The 19,114-nt window shown below is 39.2% G+C and overlaps 1 protein-coding gene across 1 annotated transcript in view; it reads left to right on the top strand.

Moving 5' to 3' along the window:
- LOC109931210 (caspase recruitment domain-containing protein 14-like) overlaps positions 1 to 19,114 on the top strand; it is a 69,742-nt gene that overhangs the window by 48,858 nt on the left and 1,770 nt on the right. The window contains exons 12-18 of the mRNA XM_048611105.1: positions 3,100 to 3,223; positions 5,002 to 5,245; positions 6,785 to 6,848; positions 7,701 to 7,827; positions 8,261 to 8,422; positions 9,628 to 9,752; positions 11,680 to 11,795. Coding sequence (XP_048467062.1) covers positions 3,100 to 3,223; positions 5,002 to 5,245; positions 6,785 to 6,848; positions 7,701 to 7,827; positions 8,261 to 8,422; positions 9,628 to 9,752; positions 11,680 to 11,795 — 962 coding nt within the window. The remainder of the gene's footprint in view (positions 1 to 3,099; positions 3,224 to 5,001; positions 5,246 to 6,784; positions 6,849 to 7,700; positions 7,828 to 8,260; positions 8,423 to 9,627; positions 9,753 to 11,679; positions 11,796 to 19,114) is intronic.

Here is a 19,114-nt window from a genome sequence, read left to right as displayed (position 1 = left end):
CAAAAATGGTAAGGTTATTGTTTCATTTATACAGATCACTGGTGAGACCACATTTGGAGTACTGTGTATAGTATTGGCCATCTTATCTAGGAATGTATATAAATGCAGTGGAAGCAATTCAAAGGAAGCTTCCTAGACTGACACTCAATGTTCCCTGTAATTTTTCTTGGACCTCTGAGATCTGAGTGCAGCAGGGTTCCAGAAGCAGAAGCCATTCATTGGTATACCATTCAATGTGCACAGAGCTATCCAGTGGCTGCATGACACACAAAGTAGAGGAAAAATTGCCCAACACCTGGAATGGGGGAGTTGTTTTATAAGGAAATGTTGGACCGGCTAGACTTGTTTTCACTATAGTTTAGAAGAGTAAGAGACAACATGGTTGAAACATGTAAGATCCTGACGGTTCTTGATTGTGTGGTTGTAGAAAGGGTGTTTCCTTTGTGGGAAAATCCAGAACTAGACATTACTACTTAAAAATAAGAGGTTGCTCATTTAAGATGGAGGTAAGTGGAAACTTTTACTTGCAGAGGGCTGCGAGTCTTTGGACCTTTCTCCTTCAAAAGGCTATGGAAGCAAAGTATTTGAATGTGTTTAATACAGTGTTAGATAGATTCTCGATTAGTAAGGAGGTGAAAAGTTATCAAGGGGTAGGCAGAAATTTGGGATTATTAGATCAGCCATGATCATATTGTATGACAGAGCAAGCGCAAGGAGACCAGTGGCCTGCTCCTGCTTCTAATTTGAATGTTCACATGAATGCAACAGTTTTTGTTTTATTTCAAAAATATACTTTATTCATAAAAAAAATCTTACATGTACACATAATCGCAAACATAGTTCGGTTCTGTATATCAAGGAAACAACCAAAACATTGGAGTTTGACTCTATCCAACAAGCAAACAAACCGAAAGCATCTCTTACTTGTACAAGATTAAATTTACATGCATTTGAGGCACTAGGAAAATCTGATAACTGAACAGACCCCCATTTAACTTTGGCAGAAGGACCTCAAACAGTGGTCTTTACCCACTTTTTTTAATTTCATACAAATTTTATACACTTTTTTTATTCATACAAAATATTTCGATATATATTTTCTTAGTCACAAATGCAGTTCAACAGTGAAGTGACGCAGAGGACAAATCAAAAGTGAGGCAAATATTGGTAATGCTTCTTTGACCACTGTTGTGAAAACAGATAACTCATTAAAGTCATTCTTACGATGGTTTATGCATGCTGAGACTTTTATTATCTCCATCCAATGGATCTGTCTTTCATGATAATTCAATTTTAAATGAACTGTATATGCTACCAGTGAACACATTTTGTACATGCAAGGGATGTGTTTTGATTTTCAAATATTTGAAGTTACGTTCCTGTGTTGTGTGTGACACGCTGGAGACTTTTAGCTGTAAAGTTTACACTTGGACTTTCAGTTCTGCAGATGGTCAGCTCCCTGCTTTGACCCTGCCACAGTGGAGAGGCTGTGTGAAGTTTTGTCTTTCTTGTACTCCTTCAATTGGTCAAAAATGTTTGAGTGAGTCATTAGCTTTCTCTCTTAGCAATAAAGAGTTTTGCAGCGGGAAAGGATCTATGTATATGGGTTCAAAGAGAGAGAAAAGAAAGTAATGAGCCCGATTGGCCATGAAGTTAATGAATGCATTCTCAAAATGCATAGCTCTGTGAATTTTTAAATGATGAATTTTTGTTTATGATATAAGGAGTCAAACATTTTAAAAACTGTATAGAATATTGATTTCATCTCCCCAGTTTCAGGGATTCTGATTGCTCGGAGGTACGTTTTTGGAGATATAAATTTATCATTGCCTGAAATTGGGCTTGGGGAGGGAGGTCAAGATGGCTCAGGGCACTGGGTGACTGATGGCATTGGTGTTGGTTAGAAAAATAAGGGTGACAGCTAGCAAATGTCCCGTGATATTGGCAGAAGTACACCTGCTCTTTCTGGCTCCACACGAATTTAAAACTCCCAAATTAAAAGTTACATTTTTGGTGGTGACCAGATTCAGAATACATCCATGCCTGCAGAATCTGCCCTGGTGCCTGGTCCACTCTGAGCAAACCTAGAGGAGTCCTGACATAGCTGATGGAGCTGCAAAGGATCTAATACCTATTTTAAATTGCCAAGTTAGAATCATATGAGGCTGAAATGGTGTGGATGTTTTTTAGGTGTCCATGGTGTGCAGACTATAGCTATCTGGAAATCTGTACTCCTCAATTTCTGGGTCATGTAGAGAGGTGAGCTTCTGAGTTCAATCTTCAGGCTGTGCTGCCTTAGCTGATTTTTCAGTAGAATTAAGGGTAAACTTTATAGGTCTAGATGTAGACCAGGGCAAAAAAGACAGAAGTCCAGCTCGATGCTATATGTGCAGTTGAATACATGCCTGCATGGGGAGAGGCTGAGCCAGATAGTCTACCAACACACATTATTTAAACATACATAATGAGTGTCTGTGCAACCATTGTTCACAGACTAAGTGTGACTTCAAGACTAGAGGTGGGTTAAAAAGGAAAGAGTTGCTACTTTCACCTCTCAGCTCAAGTAGAAATTAATTTCCTTTCCCTACTTTAACACACCTCTGAACACTCCTCTAAATTCTCACTTGTTCTTGTAATATTGACAATGCCTTGATGTTGCATTAATTTGTGCTTATAAGTCAATGACCAAAATGACAAGGTTACAGGGATGTTGTACACACCTTTTTCTAATTTTTCTCACATTTGTAGAACCATGTTTCCTTTCAAATTATTTCACATACTTCATTCAATCAGTCACCTTTATAACAAAATGCATCTTCAGTTGAAATTTAACTTCCATGAGAATATATCCCACAGGTGCTGGTGGTATTCCAAAATCAAATCTCGATGATAAAGTGTTCCTCAATTTCTAACATCATAGTTGGACTCTAATATAGTGTCAATATCTACCTGTACTATTTTCAAATCAATTCCTTGGCTTCCATACAAATCTTGATATACAAAAGCAGTTTCATAAATGCACTGATTATGTTGAAAATGGTATTGTTTGGCTATATAGGACTGACATTTTTTTGGAAGACTAATTTGATTAATTTGCAGGTGGAAAATAATGACAGAGATCCAAAAAAGACTGTACTGGAGGATGCCAGTTTGGAGGAGGCTGTTTGGACCTTGAAGCAAATTAAAGGGATGTGTTCTTTAGCCATAAGGCATAAGGGAGAAGGTGAGTTCAACAACAAATGAGAAGAAATGCCCTGTCCTGAATCTAATAGCCAGCAGGTATATTAAGCAATCCATGCCACATGTATTGCCAGCGTAATCAAATATACCGTCAATGATTTCAGAAAAGATCAAATTGATGAAATTTTATTCAGAAAACTATTATAGAGACCTGAACCCTTTAAAACACCAATTATAAACAGTAATTAATGTTGTCTATTTTGTGCTGTTATTTGTTATTTCAATTTGCATTTGGTTAGATTATTAGATTTGCTGGTTCATAAGAGTTATTGGAGTTAGTAGTGTAAGAAACCGCATATTTTTGTATAGCACCTGTTACATAATAAAGTATCCACAGAGCACTTCATGGGAACATTACACAACAAAGTATAACATTGAACTGCATAAGGTGATATTAAAGGCTGCTAGATTTTAAGGAGTGCCTTGGAGGAACAAAACAATGTATACAGCCACGTAAGTGTAGGAAGGAAAATTCAGAACTCGGGGCCAAGTCGATTTGAAACAAAGATGAGAATTTCAATGTTTGGCCGGAAGCCAATTACGTCACTGAACACAAATGCTAGGTGACTGGGACTTGGTGAAATTCTTGTCAGTTAATCCACATTGGCTCACTAACCTTTCCAAACCACCATCTGCTTGTTAGATGATAACATTCACAAAATTGTGAGAATGAAACTAAAGTAAGTTTGAATTAATTACAATTCAACAATTGTGCAAGAAAATCCAATTGATAAGACTTTTTAAAAGTATGAAATACAAATGCTTATTGGCCTCTGGCTAATTATCATATTGCAGTGATTTGGAATTATGATAGGATAAATTTTTAAACTAAACTGCACATACATTTAATTTGATATTCCTTTTAATGGGATGTGAAGGTGTTGTACAACTGGCAGAATAGAATCACAGTAGTAATTGTTTTTTCAATTTGGAATGTCTTCTGGCTGACTTTGGAGTATTTTGCCAGCCAAAAGAGACTGTGTGGATGAGGAAAAATAAACTGAATTACCCAATATTGGATAAATAGCAGTGTTGGCATCTTAACTAGACTTACTCATCCACATTACTGTGGAGCATACATTGTTAGGCAGGAAAAAACAAAATCACAAGTTTAAGTCCCATGACTTGCTTGATATTGTGCATTTCAAAATTACCACAATCTCCCTAAATCAATTTCAAAGTTTTCTTTTAACCCCAGACATAGAACTATACCTTCCAACACCAGGTACATCAACCTCAATTTTGCTGTATGAATTTATGGACTTTGGGGAATTAAAATGTAGACAGATGGATGTTTTGACTATAAGTTAATCATCAGGGCATGTGATTGTTTTCCACTCATGAACCATATTTTTCATGGCTGTAACAAGCATTTAAGCAAATTTCCAGCACTTGGACAAGTCACATTACATATGGCAAGCATGGTAACTCATTGATCTTATGCCATACCAGATTATTTGTTCTATTTGTGTATTTTTCTCTTCAGATAGAGAAAATCAGAAATACAGTGAATCAGGAATATATTAAAAAAAACTCTGTATGCCCCAGTACAATTTGAAAACTTTGCTCAATTTTCATAGCTTATTTGATCTGAATTTTTTTTCATATAAAACTATCTGCTTGATCTGTCACATTAGAATTTAGGCAAAAATTTTAAACCTCCTGTATTTTTGTACCTTCAGTTCAATGTCCATGTTGATGTTAAGCTGTGATATAATAAAATACAACAAACAGCATATGTTGTGTGTTTTGTTTAATCAGCATATCAAACATTGGCGGAAAATATTAAGAAGAAGATTGCTACCTCGGGTGATTCGTTCTACATCCGCGTCAATGTTTCATTTGATAAGGAAAGTGGGGCTATTGGAGAATTTACTGTTCAGTGCAATGAAATCCTGCACATCACTGACACCATTCACAAAGGCAATAATGAGTGGAAAGCGTTCAGAGTGAATCGGAACACAATGGCAGATATGGAAGGTGGAACTATTCCAAATTACTATTGGTAAGTATGTCATGTTGATGAAGATTTCAGCTTTGGAAATCCATCTGGACTATAATAAATGTTTTTAATTTAAAGCATTGCAGCATTTTTTTTGAAAGGAATGAATGCTGATGGTAATTTTTTGTACACACCATGTATATACATTTTGTTGTCTTACAAACTGGTTGCTTCAAGCTGTGGAACTATAGCCTGTGATCTATTTTTTGCATCCTCTTTTGGAGAGATGTTAAGCCAAGGTCAACCATTTGACGCTGCCTCCTTAATGCTGCGCAAATAATGGAGCTTTGACAGGATCATGACATAGGAAAGTCAAGCTTGCACTGCTGCACTCTGTGACACTATGCATTAAAAATCAAAGTATTGCCTGCCTTTAAAAACAAAAACTGAAATTTCAGACTTCCAGCATCCACAGTTCTTGGTTTTACCTGGACTTAACATGTTTTGCTGTAGGAGAAAATTGTTCCTTCCCTTTGACCATCTCTGTCTTGTGTTCCTTGGTGGTATGTTTCTACACAGGGACAGTCAAAGCAAAACATTGCTGCTTGTTTATTTTTTATTCTGTTTTTACCTAGTAATTATATTCCGTATATCGTACATAAGAATATCCCATAAGTGAACAGTTACGGTAATTTTGTAATGCGCTGCTAGATGGTGCATTGCTTAGGGTGACCCAAATACTCAAATTTTTCCTTTGCTCATCATAGTATTAGGGACTTAGTCTGTGAGGATTAATGTTGTGAATCTGAGTATCATTATTCTGGAATAGTGCTTTAAGTCTGTTTTGCTTGACTGACGGAATCAGAACTGGCCGATGTGAGTAAGTCATATATTACTTTCAAGCTTAAACTTGACCTAGCTTACAAACTATAAATGAATTAAATTGAGGTTGCTAAATGCTTACCAACATGTAAGCCAACCGTATAGATCAGCAGGTTGCATGTTTAATGACTAGTCTGTGCTGACTGAACCACTTTCTTCCAGGTGGCACTTATGCACTAGAACCAGCTTCGGTAATCTTGGGTTTATTAATTTATCTTAAGTCAGTATGTTGTAGAAAACAAGAATGACTTTATTTGGTCTAAATATGATTAAAATATGGAATTCCACATCAAAAGCATCATTGTGTATTGGATGGTCAGACCTGTTGAGAAACAGCTCTGAATTTCTTCAGAAATAAAAACAGAAAGCACTGGAAAACTGCAGCAGGTCTGGAACCATCTGTGGAGATAGAAAGGTTAACTTCTGTTTGGAACGGTTCCAAAGTCAGAACTTTATTTTGCTCTCCATAGATGCCAGGCTTTCTGATTTTTTTTTTTTAAATTTCAGATCTCCAACATCCACACAGTATTTTGCCTCTAAATTCCCGAAAATTTTCAGGTTTGAGTCCTGAAATGTACTGAGTTAGCTACTGGTAAGGAGTGCTACAAATAGCCTCAGTTAAGGAGGAAACCCTATCCAGGATATCTAGTCCTGTAAAACAGTATCTATTTGTGTTCGGTCCAATAAAGATCTAAGTGTGAGTCTCTTGTTTCTATTTAGGGCTCAGCATTTGTTGATTGGAACAATTCGGAACATGATGCAACAGCCCCCATCAAGTAAAAAGGTGAGTGTAATGTTAATCAAACATATTTTAAAAGGGCTCCAAACCATTTCACTACTGAGATTTGATCAACAAAGAGGATAAGGTGGATTGGAAACCAAATAGTCAGACAAAAAAAGAATAGTTCCTGATCTTTTATGTGTTTGAATGTATGTTATGTCCTTTAACTTGAGGCCAGCTCAGTTACATGTATTCATTGAATGAATCGTATGGTGCTGCCTTACTTACGGTGCTGGATTTCAGCAGGGCCGTCCATAGCTTACACTTCAAAGTCCTATTGAACATAATGCATATGTAATCTAATAACGTTTTGTGGGTTTTCATATGTGGTAGGCAAAGCAGATAGATTTGAGAGAAATGATGTGGAATACATGGTACTGAATCAATTTGCTCCTGAGAAAGGCATATCTTAAAATAATTATGAATCACTTGTCATCGTATTTCATCCACCCTCCAAATGCTTCAATGACAAGTCTCTCTGTGTGGAAAGCATCTAGTTTTATGAATTAGGAAAGTTATGTTGCACTCTAGAGCTGCAAACTAAAAGCTGAGGTTGAGAGAAACTATTGACAACCAGGAAGTAGTGTTTGTCTCATGTCTTTTGGTGGCATACATGTTCCATACATATGTCTATGCACATTACACTGTGGTGTCAGTAAGGCAAATGCTTCTTAGCATAAGTCTTACTGGCTTAACTGTTTACTTTAAGTAATTTCACCCATTTAAAGTATCCATTACTTCATCACATGAACCATTTAACACGTTGAAAGTGTACAGAAATTATTTGCTGTTTTTCAGGTCACACACCATAGCCAACTGTTTCCCAATAATCTGTGCTGTGCTTGTATTTTCTAGCAAGGTTGGAAAAAGTCATCTTCAAACCAAAATAAGTTTATGAGAATAGTCAGCACTGAAATAAGTCAGAAAAATCCACACTGGTTATTGTTTGACTATGGTACCATTAATCCCAACAAAGAACAAGGTAAGAATTGAAGACTCCAATGTTCTATTATGTCAACACTTATTTTGTTACGACCTTATATGATCATTACTCAAATGGTCATCTCACCTTCCAGTAATAAACCTCTAATATAAGAAAGGCAAAGATGAAATTTAAGCACAAGATTGTTATTTCAATTTAAGATCCTTAACCTTTTGCGATAGTCTGACTGAACAGAAATATGTGATTTTCCCTCAATTCATTCTGTAAAGGTGACAGCGAGGAATCAGTGGGAATTGAGATGGCACTTTGAGTTCATCAAATGTTATCAGATGCTACCTCATATCATTCATGCTGACTGGGTCCCAGATTTCACATACAACACCACTCACTAGCTTTACTCCTCTTTTGTACTTGAATCTGAAAGGTGCAGTTATTGTTTCTATTTCTAACATTTTATTTTAATTTACTTTAGATGACAAGTCTCCTGGCAGTTGCTTTACATTAATGCCCTACTCACTGGTCAGGCCGTGCCATCCACCATCTCTGCGACCAGTGATAATAGCGCCCACTTGCATTGGAAAAGTTGTGCTTGAGAAGCTGAAGGACCTAGCCGAGTATGAGAAATGTAAATATGGTAAGGATCTTCTCAGCCATAAATATACCACATTTTGATAAAGTGAAGGAACAGAATCAATGATTAATTATAAATGTCAGTGAAGACTTCTCTGAGACAGAGGCATTTACCTTTTAGCCTCTATTTTAATTTCCTTCATTGTTGGAAATTAATGGAGGAAACTTTAGATCTGATATGGACCACACTACACTGAGTGTGCATGGTCCGAACAGCGAATTCTCGAAGTGATTTTTTTGACTGGTAGTCCATATTTTAATAAGCAAAGAATTTAGCTGTAAACCCAAGTGTTTATTTACCCACGCTGAAAGAAACTGCATTGATTAATATGGTTTCACCATGACACAGTTTTTACTTTAATACCATAAAACCAGAAGGAACAGAAAGATCATTTGGTCTCTTGAGCCTGCTCTGCCATTCAATGGAATCATGGCTGATCTGACATTTGCTTCATCCACTTTCATGTCCTTTCCCTATCATTTTCTTTCCATCATTGTTGTAATGTGCACCTGGTTCATGATAATGTGGCTCTTACCCAAAGTCCAGCAGCATGAAGGAATAAACGCAAGCCAAATTTCAGCACTCCTGAACAGATTCCTCTTTATTCAGCTCATTTTAGCCATTGACTGGCATCTCTGACTATGATAGCACATCTGACTAAGTGCTGCAGCCACGAAAGCAAAGAAGCTGTGGCTAAAAAAAGTAGGAAATCAGTTCCAAGTGTTGCTAGATGTGCTGCCTAGATTTGAGTGTGGTGAGTGAAACATGGATATCCAAAGAGCATTGGGTTTCAACTTCCAGAGCTGCATATGACATGCCTTCCACTTCCAGATAAGCAATCTTGTACCTTTGTCAAGAATCATTAAGAGATATTCTTTTTAAACATTCCAGTGTTTATTTTGGCATTTTATATTAACATTGCGCTTGTATTCTTTATTTGGTTGATGTTCTGGGAATATAACCTGAATCACATGAGTATCTATAGGAATAGGTACTTTGAATAACACAGTTTTGCTTAATGGGGTAACTACCGTGTTAATCCAGGATTAACTGTATTGTATCTAAAGAGCACAAGACAACACCCAAGATATTTTAATAGTTGTTTATAAAAATATAGATATATAGTAAAGACCTATTTAGTTTGTAAATTTCACGTATTGTTCATAATATTTAAATTACACTGAATTAGAACTTGTAATTTATTTTAGAGTGCTTGAATAGTACTGAGTATGCTGCAAAAGACAGAAAAGGAGATATTTTGGGTGTGATTGAAGTACAGAACCTACTTCGTTCCTGTTACACACGGACAGCTGTAGAAGCTGTAGTTGCTAAGGTAATATTGGTGCTTTCTGTTGTAACTGATTTGGATTTTGAATTTCTTTCACTGGACTTTTATGTGCACTTCTTGCTCTCTGATTATAATCCTTGTTCTTCATAGCCACTCTTTATCCATTGTTCACCTTCATCTGGATGGAAAAGACATAGGAATAGAAATAAGTCATTTGGCCCATCAAGTTTGCTTTGCCATTCAATGAGATCATGGCTGATCTGATAATCCTCAACTCCTCTTTCCTGCCTTTTCCCATAACCCTTGATTCTCTTACCGATAAATAAAATCTGTCTAAGCCTTGAGTATAATTACCAAACAAATCTCTACAGCCCTCTGTGGTAAAGAACTCCACAGATACACTATTCTCTGAGAGAAGAAATTCCTCCTCATCTCATCCTAACTTGGTGATCCCTTACTCTGTGATTATGCCCTCTAGACTTAAAGTCTTCCATGAGGGAAAACACCCCTCCGTTTCTACCCTCACAAAACCCTAAGAACCTTATAAGTTTCATTAAGGTCTCCTCTAATACTTCTAAATTCTACTGAGTCCAGACCCAAACTTATTCACATTCTCCTCTTAAGAAAAACCTTCCATCCCTGGGATCAAACTAGAGAACCTTTTTTGGACTGCATCCAACCCCAGTACATCTTTCCTTAGATAAGTGGACCAAAACTATTCCAAGTGTCAGTAAACGAATTAGCAAATTTTACTGAATTATGGAAGACAAATATAAGTGTCACAAAATGAGATTGAATTTATGAGTTTCTAATTCAGATCCATTCTCTACCACAAACAATACCACGTTTGTTTAATTATATGAACCTATTTGATAATGGTGTGCTTATATGTTTTATCTACCTCTCCTCAATAACAAATGAAACAATAGGATAAGCAACGCACATATATCGCTTCAAACTATCAAATATAAATAAATAACACGCTCCAACCAACATGAATTCCACCACAACTATTTAATCTTCCAAGGAAGAAAAACATACCTACTTAAATTTTATTTAACTTCAAGCCAACACCAAAAGAAGGTGAAAAGATAAGGAAGTATTATTGGATGACTAGGAGTGGAAAATGTTTCGAATGCTTCCGTTCCCAGCCTCATAATACTGATGCCAATTAAAGACAGTAACTCTCAAATAACCAAAGATAAAAAGGAGACCTTCCCTATTCATATGGCTCAGTACGTCTGTAGACAGTGTTCTTACCACTGAATTAATATGGAAAGTGTTGCGATGCATTTCTAACTTTATTTTTGTTTATATATTTGTTCTCTTTTATTTGTGATATTTGTCGTCTTTTTCCATGTCACTTGGCTTCCTCTCCAGAGGGTTCTTTCTCATCATTCAAGAACAGAGTTTAATAGATATATTGAACAACCCATCCAACACTCTCCTTCCCCACCCACCCAGTGCCTCAACAAAATGGATGTTTCTTATTGAGAAACCTTGGCAGTGGCCTTGGAGAGTGACCAACCCTTACTTCTGTTTTGAACTGGCAACAACATATACATGTTTCCTGTTGAGGTCACTGGATTATGTTCGGGAATGGAAACAGTGACTAAGATTATTACCCCAAAGCAGGAGAATTGGGTGAATTGTGATGTCCCTACCATTGCCTTCAGTAAGATCAGTTAATTCACCTTGGACCAGAGGTATTACCTGGGATCTTCTGAGTCAGTTAAATTTTGCTACTTGCTGCATTACTAGCTGAGCTATTGGGTGTGTGCTCCTAAGTTCTATTCACATGTGCTGTTGAGCTAATTGTGATTTGAGTTAATTGGTTTACAATCCGAAACAATAATTTAATATAAAGCATATTCTACATAATTCCATTGCTACTTTTCCATTTCTGTAAAAATTGATTGATTGAAAATAAAATTAAGAAGAATGTTTTGGCTTTCATCACGTTTCATTACAGAATGCCCACTGCCTGTTGCAACTTGGGCTGGATTGTGTGAAGCAATTACATAAAGTGGAAATCTATCCCATTGTCATTGTCATTCGTCTCTGCGAGAAGAACATTAAGAAAATTAAGTAAGTCAAACTGCATGGCATGAATAATGAAAGAACTGAGTTCATTCTACATTACTAGTACAAATTTATTTCCTACTGTTGGTTGCAATTTTCAAATGTGCTTTTGAAGTGTCCACTTAGTAAATGCATGTTGTAGTTCCTGAATTACAATGATTCCGTATTTAGGTTCAGGTCTTCTGTTATGACATTTTCAAAATAGGCAACAAACTGAATAAACACTGGCCCTGTGCCATCGACAACTGTTTCAATGCTGTTTCATGCTCCCACCTGGACCTTGAAAAATTTGTTCATTTTGCCTCCAATTTCCATCCCTCTATAACTTTCACATCCTCCATCTGTGACACTTCCCTTCCATTCCTTGACCTTTCTGTTTCCATTTCAGGGAGTGAACTGTCCACTGTCAGCCACTACAAAGCCAATGACTCCCATAGTTACCTTCAATATAGCTCTACCCATCCCATATCCCATTCTCTCAGTTCCCCCTTCGCCTATATCGTATCTGTTTGGATGATGCCATCTTCCAAAACCATGCTGCTGACATGGCTTCCTACTTCCATAACCATGGTTTCACAGCCACTGTGGTTGACAGGGCCCTTAACCACATCCAAAGTATCATGCGTTCTTCTGCCCTTGCCCCTTCCCATCACTCACAACAGCGAGATCAGGTCCCTCTTGTTCTTACTTTTCACTCCACCAGCCTCTGCATTCAAAGGATCATTCTCTGCCATTTCAGACAACTCCAGTAGAACGCCATCTCCAAACGCATCTTCCCCTCTACTCCCCCGTCTGCATTTCACCAGGATCATTCCCTCCGGGACACCTTAGTCCATTCCTCAACCACCAACACCACTCCCCCTTCCCACGGCACTTACTCATGTAACTGCAGAATGTGCAAAACTTGCCCCTTCACTTCCTCCCTGCTCACCATCTAAGCAGCATTTCACCTGTACCTCCTCCAATGTTGTGTATTATATTCGCTGCATCCAATGTGGCCTACCCCACGTTGAAGAAACTAAACACGGTCTGGGTGACCACTTTGCAGAATACCTCTGGTCCACGTGCAAGCATGACCCGAATCTTCCTGTAGCCGGTCATTTTAACACAGCCTCGTGTTCGTGTGCACACTTGTCTGTCTTCGGCATGCTAGAATGCTCTAACGAATCACAGCGAAAACTGGAGCAACATTATCTTCAAACTAGGCACTTTACAACCTTCTGGGCTCAATATTGAGTTCAACACCTTCAAATTGTGAACCCATTCCTTCCCTTTCTTTTAGCTTTGCTTGTTATATTCTCTGTCACCATGTCGTCTTTCCTGTCCCCCCACTCGTGGGACTGTCTGTTCTTTCCATTCACACCATTGTTGTGCCATTCTCACATTCTGATCACTTAATCTGATCTATCAACATCCACCCACCTCCCCCCCCACAGCACACACACACTCACTCACCTCACTCACTCACCTCACTCACCTCACTCACCTCACCTCACTCACTCACCTCACTCACCTCACTCACTCACCTCACTCACTCACTCACTCACTCACGCTCTCTCTCTCTCTCCCTCTCCCCCCACACCCCCTTTTTCTCTCTCTCTCTCACACACACGCACACACATGGCTGTGTTGGATCTGGGTGGACAAGGTCAGAAATCACACGACACCAGGTTATATAGTTCAACAAGTTTATTAGAAAACACAAGCTTTCTGATCCTCACTCCTTCTTCAGACATATAGTCTCAGACAAAGAATTTATAAGTAAAAGACCAAAGGGTGACACCACTTTTGAGGATCTATTAAACAAACCTAAGATGCTGTTAAATCTTTAATCAGTTGGAGGGTTTTAAGTGATTATTATGCACGTGTAAACCCTGAATTTTTTTCAAGTCACTGCCCTGAGAGAAATAAAGTCTTTATCAGTGTAAAGAAGAGGTGACATTTTAGGTCAGACAATGCATGTCAGGTGTGAGGCCTTGTATAGAATCTGTTTGTCTTTTGGTTAGGAATCAGATTGGTTTTATTTCTAAAGTAGGAAATTATAAAACGCCACATTGATTGACTGTCTATAAATTGTGTGCTTTTTGAACAAAATATAATGTATCTACAAATACAAATTCACCCCATAGATTTACATGTATGTGTGGGAGTGTTTGGGAGTGTGTGTGTGTGTGTGTGTGTGTGTGTATGTGTGAGTGAGAGAGAGAGTGTGAGTGAGTGTGTGTGTGTGTATGAGAAAGTGAGTGTGTGTGTGTGAGAATCTGTGTGCGTGCGTGTGTGCGCATGTGAGAATGAGAGTGTGCGCGTGCATGTGAGAATGAGAGTGTTAGAACGAGAGTGTGTGTGTGTGTGAGACTGTGTGTGTGTGTACGTGGAAGAGTGTGTGCACGTGTGAGAACGAGAGTGTGTGTGTGAGCGCACATGTGTGTGTTTGCGCATGTGTGTGAGAGTGTGCATGTTTGTGTGAGAGAAAGAGTGGTGTGTGTGTGTGTGTGTGTGTGTATGCGCCTGTGGGTGAGAGTGTATAGTGTGGTAGGTTCACTGTAATGTGACATGAACCCAAGATCCCAGTTGGAGCCGTCCTCGTGAGTGCCAAACTTGGCTACCAGCCTCTGCTCGGTGACCCTGCGTTGTTGTGTATCCCGAAGTCCGCCTTGGAGGACATTTACCCAAAGATCTGAGGCTGAATGTCCCTGACCACTTAAGTGTTCCCCCAGTGGGAGGGACCATTCCTGTCTGGTGATTGTTGCGCGGTATCCATTCATCCGTTATCATAGCTTCTGCATGGTCTCGCCAGTATACCACACCTCAGGGCATCGTTGCCTGCAGCTATGAGATAGACAATGTTGGCCAAGTCACATGAGTATCAGTTGTGCACGTGGTGGGTGGTGTTCCCGCGTGTGATGGTAGTGTCCATGTTGAAGATTTGATATGTCTTGCAGAGGTTGCCATGACAGGGTTGTATAGTGTTGTGGTCAGTGTTGTCCTGAAAGCTGGGTAGTTTGCTATGAACAATGGTCTGCTTAAGGTTTGGCGGTTGTTTGAAGGGGAGAAGTGGAGACGTCAGGAAGATCTCGGCGAGGTGCTCATTATCATTGATAATGTGTTGAAGGCTGCGAAGAACATAGAGTAGTTTCTTCGCTCCCAGGAAGTACTGGAAAATGAAGGGCACCCTATCGGACTTATCCCGTGTCTGTCTTCTGAGGAAGTCATTATGGTTTCTCGCTGTGGCACATTGGAACTGGCGATCGATGAATTGAGCATTGTATCCTGTTCCTTTGAGGGTGTCCTTCAACACCTTCAGGTGTCTGTCGCGTTCCTCCTCATCTGAACAGATCCTGTGTATGTGTAGGGCTTGTCCATATGGGATGGCTGTTTTATTATGTTTAGGGTGGAAGCTAGAGAAGTACAGCATTATGAGGTTATCCTTGGGCTTGCGGTAGAGTGAGGTACTGAGGTGTCTGTCCCTGATGGAGATGTGTGTGTCCAAGAATGAGACTGATTCTGAAGAGTAGTCTGTGGTAAGTCTGATGGTGGGATGAAACTTGTTGATATCGCTGTGTAGTTGTTTCAGTGATTCCTCGCCATGAGTCCAAAGGAAGAAAATGTCATCAGTGTATCTGGTGTATAGCATTGGTTGGAGGTTCTGTGCAGCAAGGAAGTCTTGTCCAAACCTGTGCACGAAAATGTTGGCATATTGGGGAGCAAACCTAGTCCCCATGGCTGTTCCATGGGTCTTGATGAAGAACTGGCTGTCAAAGGTGAAGACGTTGTGGTCGAGGGTGAAACGGATGAGTTGCAGGATGGCGTCTGGAAATTGGCAATTGGTGGTATTGAGCACTGAGGCTGTTGCAGCGATGCCTTCATCATGGGGGATGCTGGTGTAGAGTGTTGAAACGTCCATTGTGACAAGGAATGTTCCTGGTTCGACTGGTCTGTGGGTGCTGAGTTTCTGTAAGAAATCTGTAGTGTCGCGACAGATGCTGGGGGTTCCCTGTACAGTGGATTTCAAGATGCTCTCAATGTAGCTGGAGAGGTTCTTACAAAGGGTCCCATTGCCTGATACTTCACTTCAGCTCTGATGAAGAGTCATCGAAACATTAGCTTGCTTTCTCTCCAGGGATGCTGCCTGACCTGATGTGATCACCAGCGTATTTTGTTTTCAGTATAAAAAATTTCTCATTGCACCTTTAGGGGCAGGTAACGTGAGCAGAACAGGCAACTTCGACTCAGAAATGCAAAGTGGCTTGTCCTCTGACAAACAAATAATCAAGTTTACCAGGAAAGGCTTCAGGAGTCAGTCTCTGACTTTATGACAGGTCGCACATAAGTTTTTTTTTTCTCATATGCTGTTAGAAGAAAGAGGATCTAACTGATTGAACTGATTGAGGATCTAACTGTCCCAAATTTTAAAGGAATGATTTCAAAACCACACCTGTTTCAATAAGCTGTTCTTTAACAAAAGTACAGTATTTGGAGATTCTATTTATGGGCCATGACACTGTATGTAACATTGTATGTATATTTATATTGTAGGAAAGCTTTCACAATAATCCATTAATTTACATTTGACTCAATGCAAAATAGGACATTTGAATGTAACATGTATTTGTCAAAGCTGTAGAGAAGGCATTTTCTTATTACTGCTTGGTTAATTCAGACAGCAGGAAAGAAGCTGCGTTGCATAGATTCCCTATTACTGAACTGATGACTTTAGTTCCTTTGTTGTCAAGAGAAAGTAGGCCTCCTTCTTGTTGCCAATTCATGAAATAACACAGTGTGGAATTGGAGGAACGCAGCAGGCCAGGCAGCATCAGGGGAGCAGCAAAGTTGGTGTTTCGGGTCGGCACTCTTCTTCAGAAATGGAGAGGGGGAAGGGAGCTCAGAAATAAATAGGGAGAGGAGGGGTGGGGCTGGGAAGGTAGGTGGGATGGTGATAGGTGAGTGCAGGTATGGAGCGATGGGGTCCCACCTATCCACCCCTCCCACCTCACTGACCAATCCCCACCACTGCCTACCTGCACTATCACCATCCCATCTACCTTCCCCAGCCCCCCCCCCCCCCTCCCTATTTATTTCTGAGCTCCCTTCCCCCACCCCCATTTCTGAAGAAGGGTCCTGACCTGAAACGTCAACTTCCCTGCTCCTCTGATGCTGCCTGACCTGCTGTGTTCCTCCAGCTCCACACTGTGTTATCTCTAACTCCAACATCGGCTGCTCTTACTAACACCAATTCATGAAAGTCAGTTTTAGTACTGTAAATGAGAGAACACAGCTTTCCTACCATATGAAATGGGCAAGTACTGTACCTAAAAATGCTTATATTTCATAACCACTGAACATTTTCACAAGTAATTAGATATCTCTTTTAACGCCTCATTCAACAGCAATGTACCAAATTTTACACCTTTAAGAAAAATAACTCACCTTTAAGATAAACAATAATTTATGAATCAATTAAAAATGGCCAGGATGAACTTTTTTTTTTAATATGGTTTCATGCAGGAAACATATCCCAAAAAGTTTGTAGAAATTTTGAAAACACTTGAACTAAAAGCATATCTTGGTTCGTATTAGCAAGCCAATCATTGGGCAGGTGCAACAGAGCACCCTTGACTGAACTTAACCATGAAGGTCTGTGTGGACAGAAACAAAGTCGAGACATTTTGACTCCCATATGTCTCTTCCTTGGAACTGGTTTGGATCTTACCTTTCAGTGAAATTGTCAGAAGTCATTGCCTAATGCAAATTGTGCCAACCAGAGTGTACTACTTAAATATTGCTGACGATTGCATACTTACAAAGTGAGATTACTTCCTTTAACCATTCTCAACTGTGGCTTCACAACTACATGATATGAAAATAGTACAGTGTGAGCAAGTGTCACTTCCTGTGTCTATATGCACATCAAATACTGCAACTTTATGCACACCCATTTTCTTGTTTTTCAAATGGCACTGAGTGCAGATGTGAGGAGAGAGTAGATATGATCTTTTATTATGATTTTTTCTTGGTTACTTGCAACCTTTCCTTTTGTTTGCAGGTAGCTAGATTTCTAAAATTTCCTATTCATCATCTGCTTTAAATTGCTTAACAGGGATGCTGTAAATAAAAGAGCTCATTTGTACAGGCAAGCTTATTTACGTACATGCAGTTTGTGTGAAAGTCTTTTGATTCTAGCAAATTGATGTTGTATGTAAAATGTTTTGGCCATGCATAGTTTTGCAGCACAGAATAACCTCTAGGTGATGGGGAGGCATCAGTTGGAATGTTCCAATGGCATTGTAGGTTCATGACATTCATTAAATGTTTTGATATTTAATTCATTTACTCTCTAACTTATTGAAAATTATAACAGTAGTCAGCCAAGTAAATTGATGATGGTTGGATGGTTTCAAGAACTAACTGAAATCTTGTTCAAAAAGATGGTTCTGGGACAGATTTAAAATTATAGGACATTAGAGATAGGATCCACATGGCCGGTCTACAACCCTGCTCATATGAAAGAATTGCAATCTTGTTACTGCTTCAGAGCACGACTTTGATTGCTTATGCTTTAGTATCATACCTACTAGACGTCCTCTACTCTTTTCATCCTCTTCTTTTCCAAAATAAAGAATGATAAGGGATACAGTTTATGACTGCTTGCACAAGTTTGCTGAGGAATGGGTGATAATTAATCAGACTAGATTTTTTACAGGGGTCTTTTGTGGGTAGACAGACTTCAGTAAGGGTAAAGTCGCCAAAGTCCTACTGGAACATCAGGCTCTTCTCTCAATAGAGAGATGACTGGTGTTGGTTTAACTTGAGGGTCATCATGCTTCAGATGAGGAGAGAGGTTGAGAAGGAAAGTCTTCCATGATAATCTCAGTCAGTGCAGGAATTGAACTCATGCTGTTGGCATCACTCTGTTTCACAAGTCAGTCATCAGCCAACTGAGGTAACTGACCCCCTGTTTCAGTAATGTCACATTATCAGGTAGATGCCAAATGTCATCATTACATGGGAACACATCATTTAGGAATGTAGATGGTTCTTGGTGTGCAAGTCTTCACTAGTGTTGCCAAGATGTTGTGACAGTCCTTAGCGTTCACAGGGTCTGCACACACAGCCACATTTTGATGTTACATTAAGTGAACTGACCCTGCTTGGCACTGACATCTACAATGGGGGAGCATTTGCAAGGGGCTGAGTAGGTTTGTCCCCTCCATAAACTCCAACTGCTTATTTGCTGTCCTGTACTAAGCCCCATTCATCTAGAACATCCGTCTTTCTAATATATATATAATGTATACTCTCTCTCTCCACCACTATAAATCTACTCA

This window comes from Rhincodon typus, chromosome 23 (genome assembly GCF_021869965.1).
Source record: "Rhincodon typus isolate 14 chromosome 23, sRhiTyp1.1, whole genome shotgun sequence".
In the NCBI taxonomy this organism is placed as follows: domain Eukaryota; kingdom Metazoa; phylum Chordata; class Chondrichthyes; order Orectolobiformes; family Rhincodontidae; genus Rhincodon; species Rhincodon typus.
This window is presented reverse-complemented; position numbering and strand designations above follow the sequence as displayed.